Source organism: Rhinatrema bivittatum, chromosome 1 (assembly GCF_901001135.1).
Source record: "Rhinatrema bivittatum chromosome 1, aRhiBiv1.1, whole genome shotgun sequence".
Taxonomy (NCBI): domain Eukaryota; kingdom Metazoa; phylum Chordata; class Amphibia; order Gymnophiona; family Rhinatrematidae; genus Rhinatrema; species Rhinatrema bivittatum.
In genome coordinates, this window is record NC_042615.1 from 49,975,464 (window position 1) to 49,994,607 (window position 19,144).

Below are 19,144 nucleotides of genomic sequence, written 5' to 3' on the forward strand. Positions count from 1 at the left end.
AAAACCCAGCATCAGTAAGAAATATATTACTCCAATTCAGAAGTCAGGATAAATGATGAGACTTCCAAGGCAGGCTGTCCTCCTTGATGATATCCCATAATTCCTCCTAGGGGTTCTTCCCCAAAAAATGCTAGGTCTTCAGCCTAGGAGTAGAGGCTCTAACCCTTCCATGGAAAAAGATATTTCAGACGAGTCACGTTTGCACCATTGACATGTAAGTCATGTTTAGAGTCTTGCTGTGAAAAATATACTGGGCACAGACTTTATAAAATAAGTCTGGCTTCTGACATCTTCCCATATTGTTTCCACTGGTCTCTGAAACAGAGAGCTAACACCACTTAACAGGCAAAATGTCTAGACAAAATATGTCCAAAGGCAGAAATGTGCTCAACCAAAAGGTCTGTGCTTTCTGCAAGTCACATCTTGTAATATCATTAGATGTCATCATATGACATCACCAAGGCTTATAGCCACAAATCCCTCACAAAACAGTAAATACTTTAGCACCCTATAAATATCACTGTAAATTCAGCCATATCCATTTTTATTTCTATCACATTAAATTCATTAAAATTCTGACATCTCTCAACAATATTTATCAACTAGATTCCACAACTATATCACATTTCTACAATATTTATCACCATATCTCTGAAAAGATGAAAACCCTTATTAACATCCAATAAATATGTAGCCTCTTATTAATCTGATGGGAATATCATTTAAACCATATAATCAACCACGATCACTCAGATCTCAAAGCAAAGGCCTCATAGAAATCCCGACCATAAAAAAATTCTCATCTAATGCAAACTAGAGAAAGAGCGATTTCAGTCGTTGGACCAAAACTATGGAATTCCATGCCAGAGGACCTGCGAACAATTACAGATCACAAAAAATGTAAGAGTGAATTGAAGACTTGGCTATTCAAAAATGCCTATTGTCTGACATGAGCTAGACAACCCACCACCCCTAACCCATCTATAAACCACTACACCCACTAATATTTTCCTAAATGGATCTATCCTTCAAATGTTCCCCTAGCTTACTATCTGTATGTATGACTACCTCTGTTATGAACTAGTGAGTCTCACATGGAATGACAGTATATAAAACACATAATGATAATAATAATAATCTTTTCACTCAAACTCCCTCCATCATATTAAAAACAGAAAAAAAATCAAAGACAGCTGAACAATAGACAGAAACATTGCGAGCTCCTATTGTTCAAGGAAGAACATCATGCGCAAGAAACTTGATAATCCGAATGCTTCTTTTGAGCGCGGTGAATATGCCGTAACCCAGCACAAACTGCAGCAATCCAAGATATTTAACAATTCACGTGATACTTTCAAAGTCATTTAAGATGCAGGAGCTGTTTAAAGTGTTTGTGGTGGGGCTGTCCACTCTATTGAGCTGAGCTGCCGACAAATTTCAAACACGTTCACGTGCAATGACGGACTGGCCCAGCTAAAAGTGTTCTTCCTATCCTGAGGGTCCTTCAATGCTGATCGTTGGTCTACTGGGATAATTGATTTCCTCACCACTGCTGCTACCGAGGCATCCATCTTTGACATCTGGAATAGGCGCTCTTTCTCTGATTGCTGAACAGGGTACAGCTTTTCTATTAATTTCATACTCCTCAGTGCTAAATCTGGAAAATCTCATTCAGCACCTATCATATCGTGTTATGGCTGCATATAGGGAATGTTTTGGCTGACTTTCTGATGCCTGCCAAGATCGGATACCCTTTGGATACCTCCTCCTTTGGTTGATCTTTGTTCAGTCTTAGCAATGAGGGAACTCAGCTCCTCCTTTTTAAACAATCAGACGGCTGAATCTTCTCCCAGTGAGGGCAGTTCCCCTTCCTCTTCTACCTCATAGGAATCCCAGTGAGAGAATCCTTCATCCCTCACTGCTAATGAAGGTGCCCAATCTTCAGGAATTATATCCAGCCCTGGCTGCAGCCTAGGCTTTTTTATCCAATGATTCCTTTCCTAAGGGGGAGATCTTTGCCAGCAATTCCTTCCAGAAGCTTCCTCCCCTTCATTTCACCATCATACACTTTGTGCATTATGAGCACCAATTATGATGAAAACTCCAGCCACTTAAGCCTCCTTGGGCCCTTGAGGCTAAAGGTCTTCCTTGTAATGACTCTGACACCGTACTAAATTGACTCTGACACCGTGGAGGAATGACGGGATTGGCCTGCATCCTAATTACCCAGCTCCAGCAGTGCAGGAAACATAGCCACTAATCCAACAGGGCCCTCAGTCAGTTCCTCCCTCCACCTTCAGTGCACCCCTCCCTTGGCCCCATCCCAATTCTTACAAAAGGAACCCGTGGCGCTTGGTACGCACCTTGCTGAACACTGACCTCACTTGCAGACCAGTGATCCATACCTGTGATCTCAGGGGAACCGCCAAAGGCGCTAATGAAAGGCCAAGTTGCTGCCATGAGTATAAGATAGCACTTTGACCCTGGAAACTGCAGCAACTTTTTTTTTTTTTTAGTCCCTGAGGATTACCTCTCTCCAAATGGGAAATGCAGGTCCCTTAGAAATCTGCTTGCTCTGGGGAAGGAAAATCAATTGTCCTTGACTGCCATTCCCTTTTTTATTTTTCTCCCCCGACTCAGCCCAGGCTACTACTGGGGAAATCAACCTTAAGCAAGGCTGTTATCCCAGGAGCCTCCTAGTCTTCCTGCTAGACAGATGATTCCTACCATCTGCTGGAAGCAGACAGCTCGATATCGTCCCTGTGTACAATGCTTTATAGGAAAGAGGGACGTCAGGACAAAATTTGCCGTCTACCTCCATTTGCTGGTAGGAAGGAGCAAGTCCCACTTCTCTGGACTGGTTTGACAGGATGATGAGAAATATATTTTATTTAATTTTATTGTGACCTGCTTTGGGTCTAAGCAGGTAATCAAATGAAAATAAGCTAAATAAATAGCAATTTCCCAGTCTGTCTTTACTAAAAACGTCACTGCCAAGATCTCTCCATCATCAGAATCAAGCCCTTGGCAGGTTATATTGAGAAGAAGTAAACACCCAGTTCCACACTTTGCCTAGCTGCCATAATCCAAAACTGGAAACAGGCTCAACACACACTGCGCAAGCGCTCTACAGCCGGGACAAGAAGAATGAAAGCAATCGAGTTCAAGCCTGATGTTCGCCGTCACTGGCTCACGTGCTAAATTGACAGCCGATCTCACCCTTGTCTGGTTTCTTTCACCTTCCACTTTAAGCTGCATCACCCCGTGTTCTGCAAAACCACGCCTGCCGAACCCTATTTCCATTCGTCAATGGAATGAGTGATACCTCTACAGCCAAATCGGAGTGAGCCAGACCATGAGGGTCGTCATTGTGGAGGGCTACGGAACCAATCGGTGGCGGAGAGAGGCGGGGCGCTCTGTCGGGTGCCGAGCGGAGCATGGGTGGAAGGCGGAAGTGGTGCAGCGTTGCAGGTGCTTCGCTGCTGTGTGATATCAGATCTGAGGAAGGTTTTGCTAATTTAGAGACAGAACCTCACTGCGTGCCGTGTTGAAGTAGAACCGGGAGCAGGGCTTGCCGCCACCAAGGGACTTGTCGATACTTTTCTGATACTTTCTTAACGGCGCACGTCCACGGTGCTCGCTGCGCAGTGGCGGCAGGAGGAGGAGGAGTTGCTGGTTGCCCGCTCAGGCTGGGGGTCTGCTCGGCCTCATCATGCCGTGCACTTGCGGGAACTGGAGGCGATGGATCCGGCCTCTGGCCGTGCTCTTGTACTTCGTGGGACTGCTGGTGGCGGTTCCGCTGTGTGTATGGGAGCTGCAGAAGATGGAGGTGAGATCCACTGTGGCCTTCTTCGGCTCACCCACTGTTGTTACCTTGTTGAGAATCTTTGCTGCAAATACGTGATTTTGTTTGACTATTACTGATCCAGCATGAGACTTGACCAAAGATGGAGTTGATCTCATCTTCCCCTCTTCTGTGGTCACAGGCGATATCGATAACTAAAAGCTATTTGAACCACTTAGTCTGGCCATTTGTACTTGCCTAATGCGTTCTCGCAACTCTTGATCCGTGGCGTTCTGCAAATAAATTAAGAAATTTAGATATAACCTAGGTGTATCCTGTATTCTATGGAAAATGCAACTTTCTGGTGCTTTCTCTTCATACTATTATATGCATCCTTTTTTTTTTGACGAGCATCTACCCAAAGTGGTAAATATAAATTGGAATTAACAATACATAAGGATATTTGTTTTCAGTTTTTACTTATTTACCTTTTCCCAAGAATTTATCAGTGTTTTTTACCACAAGAACACAAAAAAAACCAGGAGAAATTTATTTTTTTTTTAAATTTTATTTTTAAGGTAATGGTTGCTCTGTGCAGGTTTCCTCAGTCATCATGTGTTATTCTTGCCTTTGTCTGTATCATTTAGCCTCTAGGAATCCTCTGCGTTTATCCTATGCCCTTTTGAAGTCCATTACTGTCCTTGTCCTCACTACCTGTTCCAGGAGAGTGTTCCATACATCACCACCCTTTCCATGATTAAATACTTCCTGATGTCTGCCCTGACTTAACCGCCTCACACCCCTTGTTCTACAGTTTTCTTTCCTGTGCATTATTAATACAGATTTTTAAATACCTGAAAGGTATCATATCCTCCTTATCTCTACTGTCTTCCAGAGAATACATATTTTGATCCTTCAGTCTCACCTCCATAACTCTTTGGTGTAGCCTCCACACTATTTTGATTGCCTTTCTCTGGCCCACTTCATCCAGTCTCTATCCTTTTTGAGATACAGTCTCCAAAATTGAACAAGGTACTCCAGCAGAGGCCTCACCAATGACCTGTTCAGGGACAGCATCACATCCTTTTCCCTGCTGGTTATGCATCCCTCTGGCCTTAGCCACCACCTTGTCACATAATAGCCCCAAGGTCTCTCTCCCAGTCTGTGTGTATTAGATTTTTGTTCCCCCAGCATGTATAGCTCCTTTTGGATTTCTGCACCCTAAGTGCATGATTTTGCACTTCTTGGCATTGAATCCTAATTGCCAACTTTTCAACCACAGTCAGTTTTTTTCGTAGATCGCTTTTCATTCTCTCTACTCTTTCAGACATGTCCAATCTTTTGCAAGCCTTCTGCAAGAAGACAAACCTTTTTTTTTTTCCCTTCTAACCTTTCTGTGATATCACAAAGAAATTGAACAGAACTGATCCTTGAGGCACTCCACTTATCACTGTTCCTTTCTTAGAACAGGTTCCATTTATGACCACTCGCTGTCATGTCAGTCACACAATTTCTGAAGCATTCCACTGCCATGGAACCCACTCTCAGGCTTCTCAGTTTGTTCATGAGTCACCTATGTGGGACAGCAAGGACTTTAACCTATGTGTCGCTATTTTGTCATTGCCAGGATGTGTGTTGCAGGTTGTATCACAATTTTGTTTTGGTTTTACGTTGTGCCTTGTTTTACCTGCTTTTTGTTGCCCCCTCCCTATGGAACAACAGATTCCAGTTATTCTGGATAGGGGACGCTATGCTCAATTGGCACACCGTGCCTCTCTATCTCACCCTAAAAGTATTTTGAATTCCTTTAGCATCCCAGTTACCTGTGATAAATAGGTAAATGACTCTGTATTATCCCATTTATTGGTAGGGCAAGCTGTTAGGAAGAAAATTCCCGTCCTGCTTGAGCTGTTAAGAGGAAGCCCCTGATGTTTTATGATTAACTGAATCATGGTTGCTCCCCTTGGACTCGGTCCTGCTAAATCAACTGTGTAGCCATTTCAAAGCCACAACTCGAGAAGAGATGGGGAAGGCTCCTAATTGTTTGTAAAGCCTAAGTGCAGATAACACTTGCTATTATTTTAAGCCCCTCTAATTTGTCTGCATTTATTGACTGCCTAATTGCCGTGAAGGCAGATGCCAAAAAACACAATTCTCCTTGGAGATTTCAATCTGCAGGTTGACTGCACCTCCCTCCCTCTGACTCCTGAATACTATGCATGCGCTGCTCACTGCCCCCACTCAATGGGGGGGGGGGGCATGCTCTGGCTTGGTCTTTGCACAAGAGGTGTTGGCAGTTTGACAGTGCAGTGCACAGCCACAAATATCTTGTTTAGAAGTCCCATGGTTTTGACCACTTTTTGATACGTTGCATACTGAAACGTTCAATACTATTTCATGGCAATCGTCCCATGTTACGTCACATCTCGCCCATCTATTGATGTGGAGCAGCTGCGCTCTCGCTGGTTGCCTTCTCTCACCATAGCCCCCCCCTCCCCCCAGGATGTGACTAGTTTGACTAATAATGGCAGTCATCCTTACATGTGGTATCAGACTTCACCGGGGCAATGGTATCTATCATTCGGGCCGATACAGTAAAAACGCGGAACGCCTGCTCTCCCAGCGCGCACACAGGCCACTCTCCTGTGCACGTGATTCAGTATTTTAATTTATTTTAATTAGGGCCGGCAGTAAAAAGAGGCGCTAGGGACACTAGCGCATCCCTAGCGCCTCTTTTTTGACAGGAGCGGCGGCTGTCAGCGGGTTTGACAGCCGATGCGCAATTTTGCCGGCGTCTGTTCTCGAGCCCACTGACAGCGACGGGTTCGGAAACCGGACGCCGGCATAATTGAGCGTCCGGTTTTCGAGCTGCGGGCCAATTTCAAAAAAATTTTTTCTATTTTTTTTACTTTTTTTTTTTTTTTTAACTTTTGGAACCTCCGACTTAATATTGTCATGATATTAAGTCGGAGGGTGCACAGAAAAGCAGTTTTTACTGCTTTTCTGTGCACTTTCCCGGTGCCCGGAGAGGTAGGCGCTAATTTCTGAAAGTAAAATGTGTGGCTTGGCTGCACATTTTACTTACTGAATCGTGCGGGAATGACTAATAGGGCCATCAACATGCATTTGCATGTTGCGGGCGCTATTAGGTTCAGGGGGTTGGACGTGTGTTTTGGACGCACTATTATCCCTTACTGAATAAGGGGTAAAGCTAGCGCGTCCACTCTTGGGGTAACAGTGCGCTCCACCAGAGCACACTGTACTGTATCGGCCTGACTGTAAGGCTTCTTAAGACTGCACCCTGGTATTCTTTTGCTTACGAACCAATAAGAATGCCCTAGCTTGAATGCTGGTTGCATAAGGACAAGTCTGACTCTAATCTGTTTGCTTTCCACACTGGGCTAGAGGCCTACAAAACTGTGATTGACAATGCAAAGCGACCGTGGTTCTCAGCACATCTCTGAGGCTGCTTCTCAGTTTCGTGAGTTGTTCAGAATTGGCCATTCTGTAACCACAGCGCCTGTGTTCCAGGCCTGTGATAAACTCCCTCATAGGGGTGCATGGAAGGATTTATCCTCAATCTTCACTCCTTTAGAGCCGGCGCAGGCTACTCGGATTACTTGAACTGAGTTCCTTTTCGCTTCTCTGTTTGAAGTAACTGAAATCATGGCCTGAACAAGTGACAGTTTCTGCAAATGTTAACTCTTGTTCCACTGCGCTGGTTAAAATATTATGCACTGAAGTTGATAGTTTTTTGGTAGACCTGGTTAATGCTTCACTCTGAGGGCCTGCTGCCTCATTCTCTGAAGTCTGCTGTGGTTTGTCCCCTTATCAAAAAGCCTGACCTGGACGCACTCAGTCTTGCAAGTTATCGCACTAGTTCCATCCTGCCCCCTTCTCTCTAAAATTGAGAAGGTAGTCCTTGGTCAGTTAAAAAGATTACATAGAAGATAATCTTCTTGACAGCTCCTAATTTGGGTTTTGCTAACTACATAACACAGAATTCCTGTTATCGTACTGCTTTTGACCTCATATGTCCGGGGTTTTGATTCCAGCATTAAATTCCTTCTAATCTTGATATCTTTTCTGCATTTGACATTTTTTAAATCATGACTCATTGCTGCACCATCTTGATTCCATAGGGATTGCCTTTACTGTTTGTTCTTGGTCATGCTGGGAAATGCCTCTTCCGATGTTTGTTTATCCACCTGATACTGGTGTTCCTCAGGGCTCTTCTCTGTCCAATTTATTCAAAATATACATTGCTGCCATCTGCACATCACCTTTAAATTGTATGCGGATGACGTTTGTTTCTTTTTTCCAATAACCTCCACATTTGACACTGCTTTCTCAAAGCTGTCCTCTTGCTTGACACCACTTAATGACTGGCTAACTACCAATAAACTCACTTGGAATGCAAAGAAGTCTGAAATTGTCCTCTCTAGAAATCCGGCAGATGTCACTGCAAATTTCAGTTTTGAGAATCATTTGATACTCACTTCCTGGCAAGCCTGTGACTTTGGGATGGTGGTTGACTCATCGCTTTCACACAAGCCCCATGTTATTACGTTAGTACGTTCATCTTACTTCAAACTGCAGCTGTTACATACTTTGAAATCTGTTCTCTGTACCCAAGACTGTCAGTTGGTAACTCCAAACCTTAGTGCCCTCCTTCCTGGATTACTGTAATGGTTTTTTCTTGGCCTCCTGTCTTCACATCATAACTTTGCAGCGCAGCTCGTTACTGGTTCATCTCTGAGATCACATCTCCTCTGTTTTGATCGGGTTACACTGGCTTCCCATCTCATGGTGGGTAAGATTTAAGATACTAAGCTTGATTTTCAAAGCTCTTCATGGCCAAGCTCCTTCATGCATTGTCTCTTCAATCTTAGGCTATCATCCTATTCATTCTGTGCATTCTTCAAAAAAACCTGATAGAAGTTTCCTCCATTAAGCAGTCCGCTTAGTTGAATCCAGAGACTGGATTTTCAGTGTAGTTGTCCCGGTGCTATAGAATAATTTTCCTGATGAGATTAGGGCTGAACATGACTTACTCTGCTTTCATAAATAACTTAAGACTGACATTCTCTTGCACCTATGCTGCCTGACTCCGCCTTGGATCAATGGGTGTCTTCCGCCTATCTAATCAGCAGTCCTTGTTCGTTCTTTTGTTCTATGTGCTCTACTCCTTGTTGTATTGTATTGTCATGTAATATAGTGATTTAACTAATATGACTGCTCTGTTATCTACAGAAATTTGTGGATTATAAATTTTATAAACATTTGTTGTCTCGGATCATGCAGCCCACTGCAGATAGTTCACTATCCTTTCCTGCAGAAGCATCTCCATTAGTTTTCCAGCCGCTGAGGTAAGGCTAACCAGCTCCTCCTGGAAACTACAGGCTGAACTGGGACCACAACCGCCCTTCTCCAATCTTGTGATACCACTCTTGGTTTCCAAGCGTCTATTGAACAGATTTTTCAATGGACCCACCAGCAGCTGTCTGCACTCCTTCAGTAACCTGGGATGATCCTCTTCCGGCCCCATGGCCTTGTCCACTTCTGATTTCACTGGTTCCACCCAAACACTCTCTTCCATAAACGGAGCGGTATCTACCCCGCTCCTATCCGTGCTCTAACCAACCATCAGTGGTCCTTCCTCAAGGTCTTCTTTACTGAACACCAATATGAAGTTTGTCTCTGCTTTTTCCTTATCTCTCCCCTTGTCTCCTTTCCTCTCAGTCTTATAATACTACTTCTTCCCTTCCTCCTTTCTCTGCGATATCAGATTGTTTTGTAACCTTCCTTTACCTGTTGGACGATCTTTTCTTCCACTTGAGCTTTTGCTATCCTGCTTAGTTTTTTCATCTCTTTCAGCTTCACTAGGTATTCTTCCCTGTGAGTTTCATTTTTCCAGTCAGTGTTCAAAAAAAAAGAGGATCTTTTTGCCTTTAATTTTTCACCCACATCTTTTCCTTTTCTTCTTCACTTAGATTTGTTGCCTTTTTGTTATAGCTCCTTTTTAATTTAACCCACTTTTGGCCATCTCCTCCCAGCCTTCTAGTTCTTCCTCAAGGTACCTTCTCATTTTAACAAAGTCTGCAATTCTGAAATCCTGGATTTTGATCTTCCTGTGACTTCTCTCCATCTTAGCTGCTATATTAAACCATACCTTCAGATGGGTACCTACATGGACATTAGAGATTCAGTCTCCATTTGTGAGTAACACTTCTCCCCTCGTGGGTTCCATCACCATTTGTCTAAGCAGCGCCCTTTGAAAGGAATCTACAATTAAAGGCATTCCAGTTAATTCAACTTGGGCTCAGACTGAACATCTTTGCCCAATTATTTTACTGTTACCCAAAACTGACTAAGCCAAAACAAATTAGCATTAAACATTCAGAAAACTGAAATAATACTTTTAAGAAGATTTCCCCTTTGCAATGCTGCACCTGAACTCTCAGTGGCCAAACTGACCCATCACAATGCTCAGGTCATAAGGTTAATACTGATATCACATCACAAATTGAATTTACGACGACATCTTAAACCATTCCTCAACACCACTCATTTCCGTACCATTTTACAGGCGCTGTTTTCTCTAGTATGGACTATTGCAATTCATTAGTCATTGGTTTGCCTAATTACTTTATTCGTCCTTTACAAATTATTCAAAAGTCTGCTGCCCGTTTTATTAACTAGCGCACCAATCCACCAGCACATTACTCCAGTATTACATCAACTTCACTGGCTGCCAATAGCGTTCCGAGTTCAGTATAAGCTGGCTATGATCATCCACGCCCTCATTAAGAATGTACACTCCCCATGGAGAAATGCCATTATGAAAATACACACCCCGGTGAGATCACTTCATTCAGCAAATCAAAATTTGTTGGATATTCCCTCTCCTAAAATAGCACATCTCGATGAAACCAGGGAAAGAGCTTTCTCAATAGCAGCTCCAACTTTTTTTTTTTGCATTTCATTGCCTAATGAAATTTAAAAACCTGAAAAATCCTAGGTGGGTTTTTTTTTTTGTTTTTTTTGTTTTTTTTTAAGCACTGAAAAGTTTAAACAAGCGTTTAAAGATTGTTATTATGTTTTAAGCTTTTGTGCAATGTGATGTATGTCTTATAATTGTTTGTAATTTTTGACTCCATGTTTTTATTTATGAATGTTATATTGTATTTAAAATACTTTTAACCTGCCCTTCCTATGTTCAGGGCGGGGTACAATCTAGAACATAAGAAATTGCTGTACTGAGTCAGACCGAGGGTCCATCAAGCCCAGCATCCTGTTTCCAACAGTGGCCAATCCAGGTTACAAGAACCCAATCACTAAGTAGATCCCATGCTACTGATGCCAGGAATAGCAGAGGCTGATCCATAAGTCTCCCTACTCCTGACAGATTCTGCAGTAGGGATACTCCAATTCACATCGTGGAAATTTTAAAAATCTCCAACGAACAACCCTTCTCCTCCCTTCTCCTCCCTTCTTTCCCACCTTTTGGATGTCTTTGGCCAAATCTCTGTCCAGTCCTTCTGTCTGATTCGGAGGCCTGCGGACCACAGCAGTTTCTTCCATATTCTGAGCTGAATCCTGTCCGGATCCTTTGCCTTGTCCGTTTCCATTTGTGCTGGTACATTGAACACTGCATTCTCGGTAAATGGCAGTGTGTTCACCTCTCAGTACCTTATGTTCTTGCTTTTTACCTTTTGGTGAGTCCCCTGCTCCTTCTACTGTAAATGCAGAGCAAAAATGTTTACTTTGAGATAATCTGCTTTCTTCCTCTCCACTTCAGAAGTCGAAAGCCATCATCCCCTTTCATTTTTAATATTCCTTTTTTTATTTATATAGTAGAACATCATATATCCAATATTCCTTTATCCAAGAGCACCCATTATATGGAAAATCGGGGGCTTCTGCACAAGAAGTAAACCTTTTTAGTGGAAGGAAATTCTAGAGCAGAGTCGCGCTATGAGGCTCCGATCAGGTGGCGGAGGCTACAGTGGTAACGGATTTCAAGAAGGCATGAGATAAGCACAGAGGATCCTTTTGTTGCAAAGCGTGAAGAGAGAGCCTAAGGATTCATTAGCAGTTGGTTCTGTTTGGCAGGCTTGTAAGAGCAAGATTTATTAAAACTAGAAGCCCTAAACCAAAAAGGTCTTGCATGCTCATCTATTCAGTTGGGAAGGAAAGTGACAGAACCTGTCTTGGATATGGTTCTGTATTCTGCAGGTGGTGGCACTCAATAACTGGCAGCCTGGATGCATCCTTGACTGCATGGGTAGAAATAACTGACTGGGCCATCCAGTGTGCCTTTCTGTCGTTATTTACTATGCTCTGTTGTTTGGAAGAGATTGGCATTGCATAGATGTCACAGCCAGACATTCACAGATTCGGCCATTCTGTAGTACTTAATAAACAGCTGTACACTGCAGTCATTATTTCTGGGTTTGTTTTTTTTACATTACTGCCATTATCTATAATAACCATAGTCTCAATTCTTTGTGCATGTATTATACCGGTAGGTGCTTGACTGTATATGTAAAGAAAATATTATCCCTTGGCTTTACTGATTGACCATTATATTCCTGCATTTGAGGCTTTGCATGTCTAAATGCCCTCTGTGTTGCTCTGTTTCTTCTTATAATCATGCCTGTCTGTCTTCTCCAGTGTCTGTATTTTCTGAATGCTATCCATTTATTATTTGCTGCTTTTCTTGCTAATATGCTTGATGCAATGGTTTGTTGCTCTTTCAATGCTCATTTTATTGCAGACCATAGTTCCTCCATATCTTTCTTACCATACTCATTCATTTCCTTGAAGCCTAGGACACTTGCCCTGAAATACTTCTGGTTCTGTTCCAATGTTTACATCGAATCATATGGGAGAGTGATCGCTAGAACCCCAGACTCTCCACTGTCTGCTGCCAGTACCAGGTCTGGTGTTGTCTCATGAGTGGGCTCCTCAACCATTTGGTTGAAAATATGCCACTTCTGTTTTGATCCAGGTACATGGGGAGGTTGCAGTACATCTGCATACTTCTCCCAAATGCCTCTGGTTGAATTTGGCAGTCACCACCACCTACCTTGGGGCCAATGCAATAAGTATGCGCAGAAAGCGGGCGCCATGCAATATTTAAATTAGGGGGTCGCGTTAGCAAGGAGGCGCTAGGGTCGCTTGCGTGCCCCTAGCACCTCCTTGCTAACGAGAACCCGATCGGCATCGGCCATCCGCCGGTTGGGAAAACAGACACAGAGTTTATCGGCATCAGTTTTCCTAAACGCCGCACAGCCAGTGGGTTCAGGAAACAGACACTTGTCAGTTGAGTGTCTATTTCCTGCACCCGCCTGCCATTGTGGTTTGTTTTTTTTTTTAACTTTAATTAGTTTTCTTTTTCCTCCTACTTAATATTGCAACGATATTAAGTAGGAGACAGTACAGAAAAGCAGTTTTTTCTACTTTTCTGTACTAGTTTTAAGAGCAGTCCGCTATTAACGCCTGCTCCAGGCAGGAGTTAATTTATGATCGCTAAATGTGCATCCTAGACGCACATTTATTTATTTATTGTGTCTGAGTGAATGACTGACTATAATAGCATGAATCACATGCATTTGCATGTGATGAGCGCTATTAGATTCACTCCGCATTGGACGTGCATTGTGGAGGCACTAATCCCCCTTATTGCATAAGGAGATTAATTAGCGCCTAAACAACCGACGACCAACTGCGGGTTATACAGTGCGCTCGGCTGAGCGCACTATTGCATCGGCCCCCTTGGGCCTGAGCTGCTCTCATCCTGTGCAACTGGAGCAGCCGGCCAAATGCTGGCGAGGTTTCCGTACATCTGCATGCTTCTTTCAGCTGCCTCCAGAGGGCATGCCAACCCACTCACGTTTCCCCTAGTTAGCCAAGTGGTACTCAAGTCAGTACAATTTTTCTTTTTTTTTTTCCCCTCTTTTTCCTGTCTCCACTGCATCTACTCTTCCTGAAGATGATCCTCCCCAATTTTATTGCCTGCTGCAAACCACTGCTAATATCAAGTCTACTGTCCTCATTCTCTACGTTCTTTACCTTATCTGCCCTTATCTTCCACTCTTCCTGACAGCATTTCATCCTCATTGCTGTTATACTTCCATCTCTCTTCTCCACATTCTCCTGCTGGACATAGATCCACCCCGTCCTGGCTCTCCAAGGCAACTTTTACTTGATCTGTATACATCAAACGTGTTACCCCCTCCAATCTTATTCTTATTCTCCTCTTCCCTACTTCTTTTCCTTTCGGACCTGCCTTCATATTCAGTTTCGACTGACATATGAAGACAGGTCCGAAATAACTAAAGGGACCCCTGCGAAGTTGCAATACACGGAGCCTTTACCCGTAGTTGCATCGTGGTGAAGAGTGCCAGGTGATATGAGTCAGCTTTAAATATCCCTGAAGCAGCGGACCGCGAAACGCGCGCGTCTGATCTCTGACTCCGGTTAAGCAAAAACAGGGAAGTAACCTATCTGTGTTTTTAAGAAAATACAAAAACGTCAAAGTTTGAAATATTCTTGAGGAAGAATGATCCACATAGGTGCATAAACACAAGTATCAACTTGCAGCACCGTGGATGTTATGAAGGTCCCTAATTAATTTATAAATGTGATGCAAAAATATTATAGCTTAAACATTTGATAAGTCAAATATAAACATTGTGATACAACGTATCTTTTGAAGTTATTTAATTCGTTGTACAGCGGATAAAGAGCAACGTCTGTTTTGGTAATTAATATCTCCCATTATTACTGCACTACCAGTTTGGTTTGCTTCTCTAATTTCTCTTAGCATTTCTCTGTCCATCTCTCTCACCATTTTGGCCAGGTGGACAGTAGTATACTCTTTTTGCTATACTCTTTCCCCCAGCACTCAAGGGATTTCTTCCCATAAAGATTCGATTGTGCATTTAGTCTCATGCAGGATCTTTATCCTGTTAGTGTGTTTTTTGTTTGTATTTACATTCTGCTTTTCAGTTGGCAGGGATAAATTGGAATCTTTTAGCTCAGGGAAATTTTTAATTATAGCCACTTGGACTACTTTTCTTATTATTGGAACTTCACTGTTGGGATGCCCTAACTCTAATGCTTCATTAGTATCCTTTGAAGATTCCTCCCTCTGAACCATGCGCTGCTGAGCGACTGTCAGCTTTCCCCTTAGATCAGCTTTTAAACTAGAACAGTCTCCTTTTTAAAGGTTAGCGCCAGTAGTCTGGTTCCACTCTGGTTAAGGTGGAGCCCATCCCTTCAGAAGAGACTCCCCATTCCCCAGTTCCTAACAAAACTGAATCCCTCTTCCTTGCACCATCGTCTCATCCACGCATTGAGACTCCGGAGATCTGCCTGCTTCTGGTGACCTGCGCGTGGAACAGGGAGTATTTCAGAGAATGCTACCCTGGAGGTTCTGGATTTAAGCTTTCTACCTAAGAGCCTAAATTTGGCTTCCAGAACCTCCCTCCCACATTTACCTTTGTCAGTGCTCATATATACTATGACAGCTGGCTCCTCCCCAGCACTGTCTAAAATCCTATCTAGGTGACGCGTGAGGTCCGCCACCTTCGCACCAGGTAGGAATGTTACCAGGCGATCCTCACCCCCACCAGCCACCCAGCTATCTACATTCCTAATAATCAAATCACCAACTATGACGGTCGACCTAACCCTTCCCTCCTGGGCAGTAGCCCTAGGAGACACATCCTCTGTGCAAGAGGACAATGCGCCATCTGGAGAGCAGGTCCTTGCTACGGGATCCTTTCCTGCTGCACCCAGTTGATGCTCTCCAATCATGAGACCTTCCTCCTCCAAGGCAGCACCAGGGCTGCCAGATTGGAGTTGGAACTTGGCTACTATGTCCCTGAAGGTCTCATCTATGTACCTCTCTGTCTGCCTCAGCTCCTCCAGGTCTGCCACTCTAGCCTGCAGAGATCGACTTGTTCTCTGAGAGACAGGAACTCTTTGCATCACATGCACACGTACAATGTATTTTATTTAGACATTTTTATATACTGAACATATTGTATACATTTCATGTCAGTTTACAATATTAATTGAGGGATAAACCATGAATATTTTGTCCCATAAACATGTAATCTGTTATAAAAATAACAAAAACATTATTATAAATAAAAACAACATAAAGCCCTTTGGAATTGCTAAAAATATCATAAAACAAATTATATACTATTCATTACAAAATAATAAAATACATTTCTCACTGTTGGGTAAAAAATCATACATGTGACATTTGATGCAAAAGACTGGGAGGCCCCTCTCTTGCTGCTGGACTGCTGCCTTCATTTATTTATTTAAAGTCTTTTCTATACCGTCGTTAAGCTAGATGCTGTCACAACGGTTCACAATAGGGCACATAAATTAATGTTGCTTAAATGTATTAAATTATATCAACTAAAGAGTGTGGAGGGTAGAGATTGAAAGTACAGGGTAATGCAGATGAGAATGAATTTACTCAATCCTACATTTAAGAAGTAATATTTCAAAGCGATAGTAACTCAATAATATACCTGGACTTGACCAACATTACTCAAATAATGATTTTATTTATGAAATTGTAACCGAACTTTATCGGCACCTGTTAGAATGTACGATATCCTACATTTACTTACCATAGTCTATGTGCCTATTTGTAAACCCTTGCGATGGTAAATAACTTAGAGACGTTATAGAAAAGTTTAAAAAAAAACCAAAAAAAAAAAAACCAGGTGCCATCGAGATACTGTAACAGTTTCATAATAAATATTAATTGGTAGATGTGATAAGTCATGTCCAATCCTATCCATATCAGCTATAAAATAAATTAGTACTTAAATCTTATCCTTTGCTGTTGAGGAAATTTTCATCTCAAATTTGTTGAATTCCTTTTTAATTATATACACACTCTTTTTTTTTTTTTTTTTTTTTTTTTTTTTTTTTAGTGTGAGAGTGACACCTGCCTATAAATTTCAAGGATGAGCTAGGGGTGGGAGGGTTGGGAAATACAAACTTCTGTTTACCTGCCTTTTGACTACCTATTTAAACAAAACACACTAAATAATATATACCCCAATACTTTTAAGTTTTAAAATTTTCTCCAAACAGTACTTACTGATTCTTTCTAGCCACCAGCAAGTTGATCCTCTCCTCTCAGTGCTCCCTCCCTTTATCCAAACCCCAGACTTAGCTCATCCCCCACAATTTGCTTCCTATGTTCCTGTGCTCTCTCTGCAGAGCATCTCTGGCTAAAATCCCATGCCTATGCCAGCATCCTTGGTCACACTGACTGGATCAATCAGAATGAAAAAATCCTTCTCCTTGAATTCACAGTAGACAGCGGTGTTCCCGATCCCTTTTTGCCAAACCAGAAACTGGACTTGCTAGAAGTCTGACGTAGGGCTTGCACCGTCCTTAGGAAAAGTCTTATGAGTACGAGCTGTCTGCTACTCCTGGGGAAACTTTCACTACTCCTCCTGTCCCCCACCTTAGTAACTTAGAGAGAAAACAGAAATGGAAAACTTCAGACTCACTTTCTCCACATTACACTAAAAAAAAAAAAAAAAAAGAGCCTTCAAGCTTCTTCCTCTGGGCCTGCAGCCACTCCCCTCACACAAGTTTCTGTGCTGTGTGTGCGCCTCCTGTAGCTCACTGCCTGTGAGAGAAAATGGCTTCTTCTCTTCTCCATTACCATGCGGCACTCCTTCCAGAAAACTCTAGGGGTTATCTACGTACCATTACAGAATAATCTGTTTTGGCAACCTCAATAATAACACCAGGTCCTAGGGATGGAGTAAGACAAGTTAAGGCCCTAAGCAGTGTCAAGTTTGAGGCCTCGTATTACCAAATGAAATAAAACACAAAATTTTTAGTCACTTGTTTATATTTAGAGGTCCCTCATAATCTGAGGCCCTAAATTGTAGTTTAGGTAATGTGTCCCTAAATCTGGCACTGCCCTATACTCCAAAACGTTCCCCAAGTAAAAAGGACACGTTTAAATTAGTAAGGAATCCTAGAGTCCGTTAAACTGCCTATAGTACCTGAATGTAATCTGCTCTTGAAGTGCCTGAAAAAGCAGAATAGAAATGATAAAAATAAAATAATGTAACTGGTATTGGAGGTATAGCTTTGATACATGTTCTGGATTCTGATGTAGTCCATGGTCGATTAGAGTTTGTAATAGAGCAGGGGGTGAAACACATTCCAGTGTAAAAGTCCATGCAACTCCATTAGTTCCAAATCGTGTGTCCTTTTTTTGTTTACGGAGGGAATATTTACAAAGTCCAACTCGCAGGAAACTCCACAGTAAATGTATTTCATTTCATGTTTTGAGACGGGTGTAGCAGCAGTAAAACATTACATTATATAAGGGCATGCACACTGGATGAAGCTATGCCAGCTTAAAGTTCAGGCTGACAGGCACCTCAGGAGTAACTAAACCTGTGCACAGAGTCCCTACTTTCATGAGTAGATGGACTTTTTCTACTTGGGAATCTCAGAAATATTAAGGTAAGCTCCCCCCAAACATGTTCCTTGAGGGCTGCAAATCAGTCGGGTTTTCCAGGATTTCCATAATGAATTATAGATGAGATTTTATTTAAATGAAAGTAGATCTCCTGCATATTAATGGTGGAAATTCTGAAAACCTGCCTGGGTTGTGGCCTGAATTCCACTAGGCACCCAGTATGGCCAAGATATTGACTCAGTCTTTAGATGCTGACACACAAAAAGAGCTCCTCCTAGAGGCAGTCAGCAAGTCCAGCCTAGAAGTATGGTGATTTTACTGGAATTTTCTGTGCTGGTTCTGGAGCTAGTCTGGTGAGATGTTTACTCCTCACCTTGCTCCCAGAAACTGTCTCGAAAGCATGTGGATTTACTTGCATAATTTTGAACTTTAATAGTATGTGTGTAAATTCCAATCCCACCGTAACTCCACCCCCTAGAAAGCCTATCTAGTATGCACATAAAATAAAATGTCCAGTTGTATTCTGTATGTACTTTTATGCACATATCCATGGAAGTAATTTTCAAAAAGTTACTTATATACATAAATTAGGTTTTCTTTTCATCCTGCCAGACCAGTCCAGACTCATGGGTTATGCTTTCCCACCAACAGATGGAAGCAGAGAACAAGTTTTCATGCTGACATCATCCTTCCCTATATAATCTGGTGCAGCAGTGGAATTCATCAGTAGTCAGTAGTTCTCTGCTTCCAGTAGATGGAAGGAGGTCTGATCTGGTGTAGCTCCTAAGGTGATGGCCTCCATGCTGCTCTGCTTTTAAGTTGAGCAAGGGACCACTTCACTTTGAGGATTATTGTTTGGATGACTGTCT

The 19,144-nt window shown here is 42.4% G+C and overlaps 1 protein-coding gene across 1 annotated transcript in view; it reads left to right on the top strand.

Moving 5' to 3' along the window:
* Positions 1 to 3,329: 3,329 nt before the first annotated feature.
* Positions 3,330 to 19,144, top strand: part of TMEM184C (transmembrane protein 184C) — a 69,754-nt gene continuing 53,939 nt past the window's right edge. Inside the window, exon 1 of the mRNA XM_029603602.1 lies at positions 3,330 to 3,829. Within this exon, the coding sequence (XP_029459462.1) occupies positions 3,713 to 3,829 (117 nt within the window). The 5' untranslated portion in view covers positions 3,330 to 3,712. The remainder of the gene's footprint in view (positions 3,830 to 19,144) is intronic.